The following is a 20,000-nucleotide window of genomic DNA, read 5'->3' as shown; positions in this document are numbered from 1 at the left end:
AATAGAACAAAACAGAAAATCTCCAGTTAAGTAAAATGTTGCTTTGAGTTTGTTTTGAATATGAATTTGAATTCACTCAAATAACTTGGTTTCTGTTTTTTTTTTTTTTTTTAGAGTTTACTGGCCGCTGTTTGTCCTGATTTTTTACATCCTGAGCCCGATCCCAACCTTCATATCGCGGCGTCTCAGTGACGACATGGACTCCTCAAGCAACGCCTGCCGAGAACTGGCCTATTTCTTAACAACTGGGATCGTTGTGTCATCTTTTGGGCTCCCCATCGTCCTCGCCCGCAATACCACAGTGAGTTCACGCTCTTCATGCGGAGATCATTTGGTGTATTCATTCATTCATTAATTTTCTCTACTGAGGAAAAGTAGTGGATGTTTGCCATTTGAGTGAGATTTTACAATTGACCTTCTTTAAAGGGGGACTGCCCTTTTTTGGAATATTGCTGCAATATACACGCCCGCTACCCCCCCCACCTTAACCCTGCCCACCTCAACCTCCTCATGCTCTCTCAGGGAGAACATGTCCCAAATGCCAAGCTGCTGTTTTGAGGCATGTTGAAAAAAAACAATGCACTTTGTGACTTCAATAATAAATATGGCAGTGCCCATGTTGGCATTTTTTTCCCATAACTTGAGTTGATTTATTTTGGAAAAAACCCTGTTGCATTGTTTAATGCAGGGGTGCCCAAACTTTTTCTGCAGGCGAGCTACTTTTCAATTGACCAACTCGAGGGGATCTACCTCATTTATATATATCATTTATATTTATTTATTTATGAAAGAGACATTTTTGTAAACAAGTTAAATGTGTTTAATGATAATACAAGCATGTGTAACACATATAGATGTCTTTCTTTCACGAAGACAAGAATATAAGTTGGTGTATTACCTGATTCTGATGACTTGCATTGATTGGAATCAGACAGTAATGATGATAACGCCCACATTTTCAAATGGAGGAGAAAAAAAGTTGTCCTTTCTGTACAATACCACATGAAAGTGGTTGGTTTTTGGCATCTAATTCATCCAGCTTCCATACACTTTACAAGAAAAACATTGGCGGCAAATTCCGTAGCTTGCTTGATTGACATTCACGGCACCCGAGGGTCTTGTGAGATGACGCTGGCTGCTGCCAGTTCATTATTATGAAAAAATGACAGAGAGGAAGGCGAGAAACACTTTTTATTTCAACAGACTTTCGCGCCGTCCCTGCCGTCAAAACTCTAAAGGCCGACTGCACATTTCCTATCTTCACAATAAAAGCCCTGCTTCATGCTGCCTGCGCTAACTAAATACAGAGTCTCGGAAAGCTGGCGTGTACAAGCGATCCCTCAGTATTTAGTTACTTACAGAGTATTTAGTACTCTGTATTTAGTTAGCGCAGGCAGCATGAAGCAGGGCTTTTATTGTGAAGATAGGAAATGTGCAGTCGGCCTTTAGAGTTTTGACGGAAGGTACGGCGCGAGAGTCTGTTGAAATAAAAAGTGTTTCTCGCCTTCCTCTCGGTCATATTTTCATAATAATGATCTTGCAGCAGCCAGCCTCATCTCACAAGACCCTCCGGTACCGTGAATGTCATTTAAGTGACGTCTTGGTGAAGATTGATGATCACTCATTTTTAGGTCTATTTTTTTTAAAAGCCTGGCTGGAGATCGACTGACACACCCCCCGCGGTCGACTGGTAGCTCGCGGTCGACGTAATGGGCACCCATGGTTTAATGCATCCAGCGGGGCGTCACAACAAAATTAGGCATCATAATGTGTTAATTCCACGACTGTATATATCGGTATCGGTTGATGGACAATATCGGGATATCGGCAAAAAAGCCATTATCAAACATCTCTAGTTATTTACACGGAAATCATTTGTAAATGTTTATTTACATAATTGTTTCGCAAACGGTGTCCGTGACACAGCAGTAAAACGGCTGATCAAACAAAACAGAAGTCATCGTCGTCACGGACACCCAGAAGCTGCAGAAGCCAGCTCTCCAATCTGTGAAACAGACTCAATATCTCCACGGTGACGTTTTGGCGAATTTACTGAGGAAACTAACACTTTTCTGCTGCCTATAGTGGAGTGAAAAAGTGAAAAAATATTGTTTTTCTTCTGAAGTATAGTCGGTGTGGCTTATATACCAGTGCGCTCAGTGTTCCCCCCAGAATATTTATTAGTTAAGGTGTTGTCTCTTTTCAGTACCATATATATATATATATATATATATATTATATATATATATATATATACATATTAGGGGTGTAACGGTACACAAACATTTCGGTTCGGTACGTACCTCGGTTCAGAGGTCAAGGTTTGGTTCATTTTCGGTACGGTAAGAAAAAAACAAAATATAAATTTTTTGTATTATTTATTTGACAAATTTGCTAAATCTTCCACCAAAAAATATTTTGATGTGAAGTAATCAGAAACTTTGATGGGTCAATAATTCATAATAACATTGATTTTGATTCAATATTATGTTTTGAGCAATGACAGCTTTGTTAATTAGACAATGTTGCAACTTTTTCTAAATGACATTTAGCCTTTAAGCTTTTTTATTTCACTTTTGTTTATGTTTTTGTTTGTTTTAATAGTATTTCTAGAATGTTCCATGGGCCTTTTAAAACATTAGGTGTGTGCCGCAAATGGCCTCCGGGGCACACTTTTGACACCCCTGCTATAGATATTAAAAAATTAAATCAGAGCCTGGCGCCACATGCATGTTTATCATAACTCTCTCGCTCTGTCTGTGTCTGTATATATATATATATATATATATATATATATATATATATATGTGTGTATATGTATATACAATTTTATTTATTTTTTTGTTGTATGGGTGGGACAATGCTGGGTGCTGCAGAGACTTACTGACAGAGGCAGAGGCAGTACGAAGCGTAGCAGCTTGTTAAGACTTTAGCTTAGCACCAAATGATAATATAAATACATTTAATAAAGTCAAATACAAATAAGGCATTTTTTCCCATAACTTGAGTTGATTTATTTTGGAAAAACCTTGTTGCATTGTTTAATGCATCCAGCGGGGCGTCACAACAAAATTAGGCATCATAATGTGTTCATTCCACGACTGTATATATCGGTATCGGTTGATGTCGGAATCGGTAATTAAGAGCTGGACAATATCGGGATATCGGCAAAAAAGCCATTATCAAACATCTGTAGTTATTTACACGGAAATCATTTGTAAATGTTTATTTACATAATTGTTTCGCAAACGGTGTTCGTGACACGGCAGTAAAACGGCTGATCAAACAAAACAGAAGTCATCGTCGTCATGGACACCCACAAGCTGCAGAAGCCAGCTCTCCGATCTGCGAAACAGACCCAATAACTCCACGGTGACGTTTTGGCGAATTTATTGAGGAAACTAACACTTTTCTGCTGCTTATAGTCGAGTGAAAAAGTGAAAAAATTTAGTTTTTCTTCTGAAGTATAGTGGGTGTGGCTTATATACCAGTGCACTCAGTGTTCCCCCCAGAATATTTATTAGTTATGGTGCTGTCTCTTTTCAGTACCATACATATATATATATATGTATATATATATATATATATATATAAAAAAAAATATATATATATATATGTCTTGATTGGATTATCCAGAGAATAGTGCTCGATACCGTGGTAGAGCGTAATATGTAGGTGTGGGAAAAATCACAAGACTACTTCATCTCTACAGAACTGTTTCATGAGGGGTTCTCTCAAAATCAGGAGATTTTAAAATCTCCTGATGATTGAGGGAACACTTTAATGTGAAAATGAATATGGCGGGTGTGTTACCTCGGTGACGTCACGTTCTGATGTCATCGCTAAAAGAGCGATAAACAGAAAGGCGTTTAATTTGCCAAAATTCACCCATTTAGAGTTTGGAAATCGGTTAAAAAAAATACATGGTCTTTTTTCTGCAACATCAAGGTATATATTGACGCTTGCATAAGTTTGGTGATAATGTTCCCCTTTTAAGGCGGAAAACCCTGGCGCTCTACAGTCAATCAATCAATCAATGTTTATTTATATAGCCCCAAATCACAAATGTCTCAAAGGACTGCACAAATCATTACGACTACAACATCCTCGGAAGAACCCACAAAAGGGCAAGGAAAACTCACACCCAGTGGGCAGGGAGAATTCACATCCAGTGGGACGCCAGTGACAATGCTGACTATGAGAAACCTTGGAGAGGACCTCAGATGTGGGCAACCCCCCCCCCTCTAGGGGACCGAAAGCAATGGATGTCGAGCGGGTCTAACATGATACTGTGAAAGTTCAATCCATAGTGGCTCCAACACAGCCGCGAGACTTCAGTTCAAAGCGGATCCAAGACAGCAGCGAGAGTCCCGTCCACAGGAAACCATCAACCATCTCCATACATCTCTGTGCCATGTCTGTCTTAGCATCGCCGGTCAAATGTGAAGACACTTTGGTACATTCAATGGGGGTCTGGCGGCAGATTTCTTGCCAGTGGTGCAACTTGAATCCCTCCCTGTTAGTGTTGTTACACCCTCCGACAACACACCCACCAGGCATGATGTCTCCAAGGTTCCAGAAAATAGTCGAAAAAACGGAAAATAACAGAGCTGAGACCCGGTGTTTGTAATGTGAAAGTGAATACGTTACCTCGGCGACGTCACGTTCTGATGTCATCACTAAAAGACCGATAAACAGAAAGGTGTTTAATTTGCCAAATTCACCCATTTAGAGTTCGGAAATCGGTTAAAAAAAATACATGGTCTTTTTCCTGCAACATCAAGGTATATATTGACGCTTGCATAAGTTTGCTGATAATGTTCCCCTTTAAGGCGGAAAACCCTGGCGCTCTACAGTCAATCAATCAATCAATCAATCAATCAATCAATCAATCAATGTTTATTTATATAGCCCAAATCACAAATGTCTCAAAGGACTGCACAAATCATTACGACTACAACATCCTCGGAAGAACCCACAAAAGGGCAAGGAAAACTCACACCCAGTGGGCAGGGAGAATTCACATCCAGTGGGACGCCAGTGACAAGGCTGACTATGAGAAACCTTGGAGAGGACCTCAGATGTGGGCAACCCCCCCCCCTCTAGGGGACCGAAAGCAATGGATGTCGAGCGGGTCTAACATGATACTGTGCAAGTTCAATCCGTAGTGGCTCCAAGACAGCAGTGAGAGTCCCGTCCCCAGGAAACCATCTCAAGCGGATCAGCAGCGTAGAGATGTCCCCAACCGATACAGGCGAGCGGTCCATCCTGGGTCCCGACGAGCGGTCCATCCTGGGTCTCGACTCTGGACAGTCAGTACTTCATCCATGGTCATCGGACCGGACCCCCTCCACAAGGGAGGGGGGGACATAGGAGAAAAAAAAGAAGCGGCAGATCAACTGGTCTAAAAAGGAGGTCTATTTAAAGGCTAGAGTATACAGATGAGTTTTAAGATGAGACTTAAATGCTTCTACTGAGGTAGCATCTCGAACTGTTACCGGGAGGGCATTCCAGAGTACTGGAGCCCGAACGGAAAACGCTCTATAGCCCGCAGACTTTTTTTGAGCTCTAGGAATCACTAATAAGCCGGAGTCTTTTGAACGCAGATTTCTTGCCGGGACATATGGTACAATACAATCAGCAAGATAGGCTGGAGCTAGACCGTGTAGTATTTTATATGTAGGTAGTAAAACCTTAAAGTCACATCTTAAGTGCACAGGAAGCCAGTGCAGGTGAGCCAGTACAGGTATATATGTATGTATATATGTATATAAAGGTATATACAGTACAGGTATATATGTATGTATATATGTATATAAAGGTATATACAGTACAGGTATATATGTATGTATATATGTATATAAAGGTATATACAGTATAGGTATATATGTATGTATATATGTATATAAAGGTATATACAGTACAGGTATATATGTATGTATATATGTATATAAAGGTATATACAGTACAGGTATATATGTATGTATATATGTATATAAAGGTATATACAGTATAGGTATATATGTATGTATATATGTATATAAAGGTATATACAGTACAGGCGTAATATGATCAAACTTTCTTGTTCTTGTCAAAAGTCTAGCAGCCGCATTTTGTACCAACTGTAATCTTTTAATGCTAGACATGGGGAGACCCGAAAATAATACGTTACAGTAATCGAGACGAGACGTAACAAACGCATGGATAATGATCTCGGCGTCTTTAGTGGACAAAATGGAGCGAATTTTAGCGATATTACGGAGATGAAAGAAGGCCGTTTTAGTAACGCTTTTAATGTGTGACTCAAAGGAGAGAGTTGGGTCGAAGATAATACCCAGATTTTTTACAGAGTCACCTTGTTTTATTATTTGGTTGTCAAATGTTAAAGTTGTATTATTAAATAGAGGTCGGTGTCTAGCAGGACCGATAATCAGCATTTCCGTTTTTTTGGCATTAAGTTGCAAAAAGTTAGCGGACATCCATTGTTTAATTTCATTAAGACACGCTTCCAACTGACTACAGTCCGGCGTGTTGGTCAGCTTTAGGGGCATGTAGAGTTGGGTGTCATCAGCATAACAGTGAAAGCTAATACCGTATTTGCGTATGACGTCACCTAGCGGCAGCATGTAGATGCTGAAGAGTACAGGGCCAATGTACAATGACAATGCTGACTATGAGAAACCTTGGAAAGGACCTCAGATGTGGGCAACTCCCCCCCTCTAGGGGACCGAAAGCAATGGATGTCGAGCGGGTCTAACATGATACTGTGAAAGTTCAATCCATAGTGGCTTAAAACGGCAATGGGGATTTCGATATTGATAGAAATAACTGCGATTATTCCATTGGCCCTCCCGACTTCCGACCTGCGACCACTTCAACCTTGCTGTTTTTTCAAACTTTCAGATCCAGTGGGGCGCCTGTGGTCTGGTGATGACCGGGAACGCCGTCATCTTCTTCACAATCCTGGGCTTCTTCGTGGTGTTCGGCGGTGGCGACGAGTTCAGTTGGGAGCAGTGGTAGGCGGCGGGACGTGAGCAGATACCACGGACGGATGGACCTGGCTGGCCTGCAGACAAAAGTGTGATCGTTTTCTCAAAACCGTTCGTAAGTCGTCAACGAGTGTCCGATAGAAAGCACGTGCCTTATGTCTCGGAGAGCGCAACTATAACTATAACTATAACTATAACCCACATATGCGCTAACCTCACCTCTACACGTATTATTTTGGTTTGGCTTTTCTCTCCGTCCACACGTCATGTCTTTAAGTCCCGTGTTTACCACACTGCCGTCAGCCATCTTTGTAACGAGTTAACTTCCCGTAACTATTTCTATTACAAGTGTAATGTTGGGCAAAGTCATCCCTACTACGTACGTGACGCCGGATGCCCTCCTAGTCATTGTTTATGTCACTTTTTCTGCCTGAAAGTTTCCGTTTTCTGTCATCCTCGTTGCTGTGTTGTACATCCGAACCAAAGATTGGCTAATTCAGAGCCTGTTTGACACCAAATTGTGCATTAGGACTGCCAGCTGGGGGGGGTTTAAGGAAGCATTTCACTGTGTGAACTGTTTAAAAAGTGCCTTTTATATTCCTAAGGACGTCAGCAAATTCTTCTGATTGACGTGATTATTATTATTCTTTTTTTTTCATTTTGAGTTGTAGCTGTATAGTGGGGAGAAGTCATAAATTAACCCCCTTATGATGTATAATTGTAATTTAGCCTCCTACAGACATGAAAAGTCCATATTTCTATAGTACCGTATTTCATTGAATTGCCGCCCTCATGCTAATTAACTTAAAACGCTTACCAAAGGCATGCAGTAAAAATTTTAGTGCGATGTAAGGATACCGTCATGAAAAGCACATTTAATAAAAAAAAACATTATTATGGTCTTCCATCCATCCATTTTCTACCGCTTATTCCCTGGCGCCTATCTCAGCTACAATCGGGCGGAAGGCGGGGTACACCCTGGACAAGTCGCCACCTCATCGCTGGGCCAATACAGATAGACAGACAACATTCACACACTAGGGCCAATTAAGTGTTGCCATTTCTACCGCTTATTCCCTTTCAGGGTCGCGGGGAGCGCTGGTGCCTATCTCAGCTACAATCGGGCGGAAGGCGGGGTACACCCTGGACAAGTCGCCACCTCATCGCAGGGCCAACACAGATAGACAGACAACATTCACACACTAGGGCCAATTAAGTGTTGCCATTTTCTACCGCTTATTCCCTTTCGGGGTGGCGGGGGGCGCTGGCGCCTATCTCAGCTACAATCGGGCGGAAGGCGGGGTACACCCTGGACAAGTCGCCACCTCATCGCTGGGCCAATACAGATAGACAGACAACATTCACACACTAGGGCCAATTAAGTGTTGCCATTTCTACCGCTTATTCCCTTTCAGGGTCGCGGGGAGCGCTGGTGCCTATCTCAGCTACAATCGGGCGGAAGGCGGGGTACACCCTGGACAAGTCGCCACCTCATCGCAGGGCCAACACAGATAGACAACATTCACACACTAGGGCCAATTAAGTGTTGCCATTTTCTACCGCTTATTCCCTTTCGGGGTGGCGGGGGGCGCTGGCGCCTATCTCAGCTACAATCGGGCGGAAGGCGGGGTACACCCTGGACAAGTCGCCACCTCATCGCTGGGCCAACACAGATAGACAGACAACATTCACACTCACATTCACACACTAGGGCCAATTAAGTGTTGCCATTTCTACCGCTTATTCCCTTTCGGGGTCGCGGGGGGCGCTGGCGCCTATCTCAGCTACAATCGGGCGGAAGGCGGGGTACACCCTGGACAAGTCGCCACCTCATCGCAGGGCCAATACAGATAGACAGACAACATTCACACACTAGGGCCAATTAAGTGTTGCCATTTTCTACCGCTTATTCCCTTTCGGGGTGGCGGGGGGCGCTGGCGCCTATCTCAGCTACAATCGGGCGGAAGGCGGGGTACACCCTGGACAAGTCGCCACCTCATCGCAGGGCCAACACAGATAGACAGACAACATTCACACACTAGGGCCAATTAAGTGTTGCCATTTCTACCGCTTATTCCCTTTCGGGGTGGCGGGGGGCGCTGGCGCATATCTCAGCTACAATCGGGCGCAAGGCGGGGTACACCCTGGACAAGTCGCCACCTCATCGCAGGGCCAATACAGATGGACAGACAACATTCACACAATTAAGTGTTGCCATTTCTACCGCTTATTCCCTTTCGGGGTCGCGGGGGGCGCTGGCGCCTATCTCAGCTACAATCGGGCGGAAGGCGGGGTACACCCTGGACAAGTCGCCACCTCATCGCAGGGCCAACACAGATGGACAGACAACATTCACACTCACATTCACACACTGGGGACCATTTAGTGTTGCCAATCAACCTATCCCCAGGTGCATGTCTTTGGAAGTGGGAGGAAGCCGGAGTACCCGGAAGGAACCCACGCATTCACGGGGAGAACATGCAAACTCCACACAGAAAGATCCCGAGCCTGGATTTGAACCCAGGACTGCAGGACCTTCGTTATTGTGAGGCAGACGCACTAACCCCTCTTCCACCGTGAAGCCCACTATTCTGGTCTTACCTTTACTTATAAATGAAGTCCATGCCAGCTCCTTCTGATCAAAAGCATCGATAACTTGTTGATAGAAGTCTTCAGTTTTAAAAGTCTGTCTCGATGGAGATCTTCCTTTATTACCTCCTGCTTTGATTGAAAGTCCAGTTTAGAAAACTGCTATCAGTTAGCTCGGCTCCTCACGTGCGGGCGACGACAGAATTATCCTCGGACAACTCCCCTTCCCGTTCTGCTCCGTGGGTGATCTCTTTATCCCACCACTGCCAGCATGAAGTGTTATTATATAAATAATACACTGATTATTTGGGACTCGAACATGCTTTATTTCAGCCCGGTTGTTTGCATAGCCAGCATAGGACTAGTGGTGTTGCATCCTAAAAGGTCCGTCGTGCACCCCCTGCATCAAATCCGTTCCCAGCACATATCAGGTCATTCGTTGTCACTTCTTCTGCAGCCGAGTAGTCGCAAGAAGGATCACTAGCGCCCTCTACCACCAGGAGGCGGGAGTCATTTAATGACTCATTTTTGACACACGCAGCTACGGTATATTAATAAAACATAGCTGCTTACTGTTCTTTTTAGCTGACCTTAAATCCTACTGAATGGCTCTTAATCCATGCGATTTCAAATCACCGGTATTGAAATCAGCCTCCTCCATTTTGAAAGTGACGACAGGGGAAGTGTCACGAGTTTGACCCGGCGGTAATACTAAGCATGCGCTAATTATTTTGCGAGTAATTCAAGGCAGGCGCATACTATATGACCGGCGGCAATTCAAGGAAATACGGTAGTTATAGTTTAGCAGAGGGGAACTGCACTTTTTTTTTTTCACGTTTATCCTTTTTTTTATGCATTCTAACTCGTAAATAAATGCTAGCAAAAGTCAGCCAACAATAAAGGTAATGGATTCGCTCTCTTTGGCCTGTAAAGAGCTCTAAAAAAAACATCCAAAAACCTCCATTAATGTCTTATACACACCTTGTAAGTATACATGTAATGTAGTAACATTTAGAATAAAATGAAATATTTACGTACTAATATCACAGACACATCACAACGTTCGCTTTTCTCTTCAACAACACGACTAATCATGGCAGACTTCATGAAAGACAACAAAGACTATGTTGGGACAAATAATGATCCGGAAACTTCTATTTTTGAACCCGAATATAAGGAGAATGATCTACAAGTTTTAGAATGACTAGATCCAACCAGTACTAAGTATTAAACAACATATATAAACAACGATGAAACGATGAAATGAAAATAATATGCGTTAATAAAACGCTTAATCTTTTTCTTACTTATTTGTTCTTTCCCTATTAACATTAATAAAATCATGTACCGCATGCAATTTTATATATTTTAATATTTAATAAAATCAAAATATTATACTATCATGTATACCAAATATTTTTTTTTAATTAAAATAAAGATATATACCGTACTTAAATATCTACTTTACGTATGATTTCAAAACAAATGATCAATCAAATTGTCGATTGTAAAATTGACAATAGATTTATTTTACCGTAAAATCAACTTTGGTACTATTTTTTCCCATACACAGTAAGACACTAAAACATTAAAAAAACACACACAAAAAACAAGATTATACAGTAAAAAAAAAAAAGGGCAGCTCTGTTTTAACGCTAAAAACAGTGCTATTGTTTCTCCGTTACATTCCTTTTATTACATTTTTTTATACCCTGTAAAAAAAACACTAATTTTACTGTAAAATTCTAGTTTCTTAGCTGCCAGTTTGTAAAGTAAAACATATTTTTGGGGCAGCTTGTGTACAAAAAAAATTGTTCATGTATTGTGTCTGTGTGTATGTATATATATATATATATATATATATATATATATATATATATATATATATATATACATACATACATGTGTGTGTGCAAATATAACAACGGACATAATAAAACAGTCACTTACTGTACAATGTCTGCTCTCCTAGTGAGTCACTTACTGTACAATGTCTGCTCTCCTTGGGATAAAGACTAATGGGATGTTTATATCTTCCCCCTTAAATGAACAATTAATCATAATCCTCACTAACATTTAAAAAATAAGGTGCGTCTTTTCCTGTCTTTCTCGCCATCTCCGGGTCTAAACTGGATGTCAAAGTTGACCAACTTGTGGGTTTACGTCCACAACTTTCTACTATCCAGGCGAGAGGCATGATTTATAATCTAGAATGAACTTTCACCAACCCAGAGGCGATGCAGCAGCTCAATATGTCAATATTGCAGCACTCTCTGCCGCCGCTAAAAGTAGTTCCTCGACGATAACAATATCGCTAAAACTTGTTAATATTCAGGTCGTGATGGGGTATTGATGGTGCTTTTGTTAGGGGGACTTATAAGCGTAATAGATTACTCTAATTAGCTGCATTGTTAGCCGCCTCGTACTTGCCATACTTTACAAATTAGAATGCATGAAATGAGAAAACTATGTGTTGTTGTTTTTTGTCTCACATCGGGATGGGCAAAAAATAAAATAAAAACGTGCAGGTCCCCTTTAACATAGAGAGACAGAATATCAATGAAAAAGTATATTAAAGTATTTGATCCCCCTGTGCAGGCTACAAGAATTCTGACGTTATGAAACAGCACATGAAGTCTTGTCCCTTTTTAAAGCTTCGTAAAATATACGCCGCACTGTTGGCACAATCATTAGAAATAGAAGAATTCACCACAATTCTGAGAAAGGTGAGTGACCAGCCCAGATGGCCCAGGTGGAGCTTGTTAATTATCATCGAGAAAACCCAGAATAACGTACTTTGCCGCAAAGGATTGTGATATCAAGCTATCCTTTTTCAGCATCAAGTACGGACTGGACTCAAACCCCACATTCATGTGTAATATTCATTGTTTTGTTGACTCCGTTTAAGATGAATAGTACAATTTGGACTGTTTGTGTCTTTGTGGGGAGGTAAATGCATCTCAGCAGGCACAAGACATAGAAAAAAAAAACGTTGAGAACTTGTTGAATTAGGTCCTGACATTGAGCAACTCAAACCTAACGTTGAAACAACATGCTCTTTGAGGACGTTTAATTAATGTTGGGTTCTGATGTCGATTTGACAATTTGAATGTGGTCATTTCCCAGGTAATATTTTACAACACAAATACGACGTTGAAACAACATGATTTTTGAGGACGTTTAATCAATGTTGGGTTCTGATGTTGATTTGACCATTGAAATTTGGTCATTTCCCAACCAATATTCTACAACATAAATTCAAGGTTGAAATAACATCCTTTTTGACAACATTACATAGATGTTGGATTCAGACGTTGATTTGACCATTGACATTTGGTCATTTTTCAACCAATATTCTACAACGTTAAAACAACATGCTTTTTCACGACGTTACGTCAATGTTGGATTCTGATGTTGATTTGGCCGTTGAAATGTTGTTGTTTTTCAACCAATATTCTACAACACAAATTCAATGTTGAAACAACATCCTTTTTGACAACATTACATAAATGTTGGATTCAGACGATGATTTGACTATTTAATTTTTGACATTTTTCAACCAATATTCCACAACACAAATACGACATTGAAACAACATGCTCTTTGAGGACGTTTAATCAATGTTGGGTTCTGATGTCGATTTGACAATTTGAATGTGGTCATTTCCCAGGTAATATTTTACAACACAAATACAACGTTGAAACAACATGATTTTTGAGGACGTTTAATCAATGTTGGATTCTGATGTTGATTCGACCATTGAAATTTGGTCATTTCCCAACCAATATTCTACAACATAAATTCAAGGTTGAAATAACATCCTTTTTGACAACATTACATAGATGTTGGATTCAGACGTTGATTTGACCATTGAAATTTGGTCATTTTTCAACCAATATTCTACAACGTTAAAACAACATGCTTTTTCACGACGTTACGTCAATGTTGGATTCTGATGTTGATTTGGCCGTTGAAATGTTGTTGTTTTTCAACCAATATTCTACAACACAAATTCAATGTTGAAACAACATCCTTTTTGACAACATTACATAAATGTTGGATTCAGACGATGATTTGACTATTTAATTTTTGACATTTTTCAACCAATATTCTACAACACAAATTCAACGTTAAAACAACATCCTTTTTGACATGACATAAATGTTGTATTCTGACATTGATTTGACCATTGAAAAATAGTCATTTTCAGCCAATATTCTACAACACAAATACAATGTTGAAAAAACATGATTTTTGACAACATTTATTCAATGTCAGGTTGTGACGTTGATTTGACCATTGAATTTTTGTCATTTCCCAACCAATATTCCACAACACAAATACGACATTGAAACAACATGCTCTTTGAGGACGTTTAATCAATGTTGGGTTCTGACGTTGAATCGACAATTGAAATTTGGTCATTTCCCAACCAGTATTCTACAACATAAATTCAACGTTGAAATAACATCCTTTTTGACAACATTACATGGATGTTGGATTCAGACGTTGATTTGACCATTGAATTTTTGTCATTTTTCAACCAATATTCTACACCACAAATATAGCGTTAAAACAACATGCTTTTTGAGGACGTTACATCAATGTTGGGTTCTGACATTGATTTGACCATTGAAATTTTGTCATTTTTCAACCAATATTCTACAACACAAATACAACGTTGAAACAACATGCTTTTTGACGACGTTACATCAATGTCGGACTCTGACGTTGATCATTGAAATTTGGTCATTTTCCTACCAATATTCTACAACACAAATACAATGATTAAAACAACATGCTTTTTGAGGACGTTACATCAATGTTGTGTTCTGACGTTAATTTGACCATTGAAATTTTGTCATTTTTCAACCAATATTCTACAACACAAATACAACATTGAAACAACATCCTTTTTGACAACATTACATCAACGTCGGACTCTGACGTTGATCATTGAAATTTGGTCATTTTCCTACCAATATTCTACAACACAAATACAACGTTGAAACAAAATGCTTTTTGACTACTTTTAATCAATGTTGGTTTCTGAGGTTAATTTGACCATTGAATTTTGGTCATTTCCCAACCAATATTCCACAACACAAATATAACGTTAAAACAACATGATTTTTGAGGACGTTACATCAATGTCGGGTTCCAACGTTGATTTGACCATTGAAATTTTGTCATTTTCCAACCAATATTCTACAACACAAATACAATGATTGAAACAACATGCTTTTTGAGGACGTTACATCAATTGTTGGGGATCTGACGTTGATTTGATCATTGAAATTTTGTCATTTTTCAACCAATATTCTAAAACAGAAATACAACGTTGAAACAACATGCTTTTTCAGGACGTTACATCAATGTTGTGTTGTGATGTTGATTTGACCATTGAAATTTGGCAATTTTCCACAACACAAATACAACGTTGAAACAACATGCTTTTTGACAACATTACATAAATGTTGGATTCAGACGTTGATTTGACCATTGAAATTTTGTCATTTTTCAACCAATATTCTACATCACAAATATAACGTTAAAACAACATGCTTTTTGAGGACGTTACATCAATGTTGGGTTCTGACGTTGATTTGATCATTGAAATTTTGTCATTTTTCAACCAATATTCTACATCACAAATACAACGTTAAAACAACATGCTTTTTCACGACGTTACGTCAATGTTGGATTCTGATGTTGATTTGACCATTGAAATTTTGGCATTTTTCAACCAATATTCTACAACACAAATACAACGTTGAAACAACATGCTTTTTGACAACATTACATAAATGTTGGATTCAGACGTTGATTTGACCATTGAAATTTTGTCATTTTTCAACCAATATTCTACATCACAAATATAACGTTAAAACAACATGCTTTTTGAGGACGTTACATCAATGTTGGGTTCTGACGTTGATTTGACCATTGAAATTTTGTCATTTTCCTACCAATATTCTACAACACAAATACAACGTTAAAACAACATGCTTTTTCACGACGTTACGTCAATGTTGGATTCTGATGTTGATTTGACCATTGAAATTTTGTCATTTTTCAACCAATATTCTACAACACAAATACAACGTAGAAACAACTTGCTTTTTTACGACGTTACATCAATGTTGAGTTCTGACATTGATTTGACCATTGAAATTTAGTCATTTTCCAACAAATATTCTACAACACAAGTTCAACGTTGAAACAACATGCTTTTTTGACAACGTTTATTCAATGTCAGGTTGTGACGTTGATTTGACCATTGAAAGTTTGTCATTTTTCAACCAATCTTCTACAACACAAATTCAACGTTAAAACAACATGCTTTTTGACCACATTACATGTCGGACTCTGATGTTAATCATTGAAATTTGGTCATTTCCCAACCAATATTCTACAACGCAAATACAATGATTGAAACAACATGCTTTTTGAGGACGTTACATCAATTGTTGGGGATCTGACGTTGATTTGATCATTGAAATTTTGTCATTTTTCAACCAATATTCTAAAACACAAATACAACGTTGAAACAACATGCTTTTTCACGACGTTACATCAATGTTTGGTTGTGATGTTGATTTGACCATTGAAATTTGGCAATTTTCCACAACACAAATACAACGTTAAAACAACATGCTTTTTGACAACATTACATAAATGGTGGATTCCGACGCTGATTTGACCATTGAAATTTTGTCATTTTTCAACCAATATTCTACAACACAAATATAACGTTAAAACAACATGATTTTTCACGACGTTACATCAATGTTGGGTTCTGACGTTGATTTGACCATTGAAATTTTGTCATTTTCCAACCAATATCCTACAACACAAATACAACATTGAAACAACATGCTTTTTGACAACATTACATGTCGGACTCTGATGTTGATCATTGAAATTTGGTCATTTTCCTACCAATACTCTTCAACACAAATACAATGATTAAAACAACATACTTTTTGAGGACGTTTAATGAATGTCAGGTTCTGATGTTGATTTGACCATTGAAATTTGGTCATTTTCCAACCAATATTCTACAACACAAATACAATGTTGAGACAACGTGCTTTTTCACGACGTTACATCAATGTTGGACTCTGACGTTGATCATTGAAATTTGGTCTTTTTCCTACCAATATTCTAAAACAAATACAACGTTGAAACAACATGCTTTTTGGGGACGTTTAATCAATGTTTGGTTGTGATGTTGATTTGACCATTGAATTTTTGTCATTTTTCAACCAATATTCCACAACACAAATATAACGTTAAAACATGATTTTTGAGGACGTTACATCAATGTCGGGTTCTGACGTTGATTTGACCATTGAAATTTTGGTCATTTCCCAACCAGTATTCTACAACACAAATACAACGTTGAAACAACATGCTTTTTGACAACATTACATAAGTGTTGGGTTCTGATGTTGATTTGACTCTTGAAATTTTGTCATTTTTCAACCAATATTCTACATCTCAAACACAACGTTGAAACTACATCATTTTTGACAACATTACATCAATGTCGGACTCTGACGTTGATCATTGAAATGTAGTAATTTTCCTAACAATATTCTACAACACAAATACAACGTTGAAACAACATGCTTTTTGATGACGTTACATCAATGTCGAGTTCTGACGTTGATTTAACATTGAATTTCGGTCATTTCCCAACCAATATTCTACAACACAAATACAACGTTGAAACAACATGCTTTTTGACAACTTTTAATCAATGTTGGGTTCTGATGTTTATTTGACCATTGAATTTTGGTCATTTTCCAACCAATATTCTACAACACAAATACAATGATTAAAACAACATGCTTTTTGAGGACGTTACATCAATGTTGGGTTCTGACGTTAATTTGATCATTTAAATTTTGTCATTTTTCAACCAATATTCTACAACACAAATACAACACGTGTTTTGACAAGGTTTATTCCACGTCAGGTGGTGACGTTGATTTAACAGTGAAATGTGGTCATTTCCCAAACAACGTGAATCCAACATTGGACATCAACGTTGTCCCGATTTGCAAACACAACTAATCCCCAACGTTGTTTCAAAGCCGTATTAAAGGACATATATGTAAGTATGACAAAACGTTATAATATCAATGTCTCGTGCCGGCTGGGATGAATGCTGATGAATCCAACAGCACGACTTCATGTTCCCAAAATCACCAAATTCCACATCAACGCTCAGTTTTCCGCTGTCTCGCAAAAATCTTCCACCTGGCCCGAAGCCACGTGACTGACACTTTTTAGACACTAACAAGCAGAGACTCAAAAGTGACTTTTAGAAGCTCTCGAGTGCGTCTGGTTTTGTAACAATCATTAAATCTGTTTGTATTGTGAAATCTATTGTCCAGGCTTGGTCTTTTCCATTCGTGTTTTCCATTTTGTTTCACAGCCGGTTTCTGGGAAGAGTGGCGTGATGATGTCATCAGAGTTTCGGGGGAATGGTGTTAGATGTAAATATAAACAGAATACAATGATTTGCAAATCCTTTTCAACCCATATTCAGTTGAATATGCTACAAAGACAACATATTTGATGTTCAAACTCATAAACTTCATTTTTTTTTTGCAAATAATAATTAACTTAGAATTTCATGGCTGCAACACGTGCCAAAGTAGTTGGGAAAGGGCATGTTCACCACTCTGTTACATCACCTTTTCTTTTAACAACACTCAATAAATGTTTGGGAACTGAGGAAACTAATTGTTGAAGCTTTGAAAGTGGAATTCTTGCCCATTCTTGTTTTATGTAGAGCTTCAGTCCTTCAACAGTCCGGGGTCTCTGCTGTCCTATTTTACGCTTCACACATTTTCCATGGGAGACAGGTCTGGACTGCAGGCGGGCCAGGAAAGTACCCGCACTCTTTTTTTTACGAAGCCAAGCTGTTGTAACACGTGCTGAATGTGGCTTGGCATTGTCTTGCTGAAATAAGCAGGGGCGTCCATGAAAAAGACGGCGCTCAGATGGTTCCAAAACCTGTATGTACCTTTCAGCATTAATGGTGCCTTCACAGATGTGTAAGTTACCCATGCCTTGGGCACTAATGCACCCCCATACCATCACACATGCTGGCTTTTACACTTTGCGTCGATAACAGTCTGGATGGTTCGCTTCCCCTTCGGTCCGGATGACACAATGTCGAATATGAATCAGTCGATCAATCAATCAATGTTTATTTATATAGCCCCAAATCACAAATGTCTCAAAGGACTGCACAAATCATTACGACTACAACATCCTCGGAAGAACCCACAAAAGGGCAAGGAAAACTCACACCCAGTGGGCAGAGAGAATTCACATCCAGTGGGACGCCAGTGACAATGCTGACTATGAGAAACCTTGGAGAGGACCTCAGATGTGGGCAACCCCCCCCCCCTCTAGGGGACCGAAAGCAATGGATGTCGAGCGGGTCTAACATGATACTGTGAAAGTTCAATCTATAGTGGCTCCAACACAGCCGCGAGAGTTCAGTTCAAAGCGGATCCAAGACAGCAGCGTAGAGATGTCCCCAACCGATACACAGGCGAGCGGTCCATATTGAATATTTCCAAAAACAATGTGAAATGTGGACTCGTCAGACCACAGAACACGTTCCCACTTTGCATCAGTCCATCTTAGATGATCTCGGGCCCAGAGAAGCCGGCGGCGTTTCTGGATGTTGTTGATAAATTGCTTTCGCTTTGCATAGTAGAGCTTTAACTTGCATTTACAGATGTAGCGACAAACTATTTAGTGACAGTGGTTTTCTGAAGTGTTGATGTGGTGATATCCTTTATAGATTGATGTCGGTTTTTGATACAATGTCTGAGGGATGGAAGGTCACGGTCATTCAATGTTGGTTTCCGGCCATGCTGCTTACGTGGAGTGATTTCTCCAGATTCTCTGAACCTTTTGATGATATTATGGAGCGTAGATGTTGAAATCCCTAAATTTCTTGCAATGTCACTTTGAGAAAGGTTGTTCTTAAACTGTTTGACTATTTGCTCACACAGTTGTGGACAAAGGGGTGTACCTCGCCCCATCCTTTCTTGTGAAAGACTGAGCATTTTTTGGAGAAGCTGTTTTTATAGCCAATCATGGCACCCACCTTAGCCTGATATCGGGCCCAGAGAAGCCGGGTGGCGTTTCTGGATGTTGTTGATAAATGGCTTTCGCTTTGCATAGTAGAGCTTTAACTTGCACTTACAGATGTAGCCACCAACTGTATTTAGTGACAGTGGTTTTCTGAAGTGTTCCTGAGCCCATGTGGTGATATCCTTTAGAGATTGATGTCTGTTTTTGACACAGTACCGCCTGAGGGATGGAAGGTCACGGTCATTCAATGTTGGTTTCCGGCCATGCCGCTTACGTGGAGTGATTTCTCCAGAT

At 39.5% G+C, this 20,000-nt stretch overlaps 1 protein-coding gene across 1 annotated transcript in view; it reads left to right on the top strand.

Moving 5' to 3' along the window:
• Positions 1 to 17,971, top strand: part of LOC133552095 (leptin receptor gene-related protein) — a 22,711-nt gene extending 4,740 nt beyond the window's left edge. The window contains exons 3-4 of the mRNA XM_061899421.1: positions 115 to 301; positions 6,904 to 17,971. Coding sequence (XP_061755405.1) covers positions 115 to 301; positions 6,904 to 7,020 — 304 coding nt within the window. The 3' untranslated portion in view covers positions 7,021 to 17,971. The remainder of the gene's footprint in view (positions 1 to 114; positions 302 to 6,903) is intronic.
• Positions 17,972 to 20,000: the final 2,029 nt, after the last annotated feature.

This window comes from Nerophis ophidion, linkage group LG04 (assembly GCF_033978795.1).
Source record: "Nerophis ophidion isolate RoL-2023_Sa linkage group LG04, RoL_Noph_v1.0, whole genome shotgun sequence".
NCBI lineage: Eukaryota > Metazoa > Chordata > Actinopteri > Syngnathiformes > Syngnathidae > Nerophis > Nerophis ophidion.
This window is presented reverse-complemented; position numbering and strand designations above follow the sequence as displayed.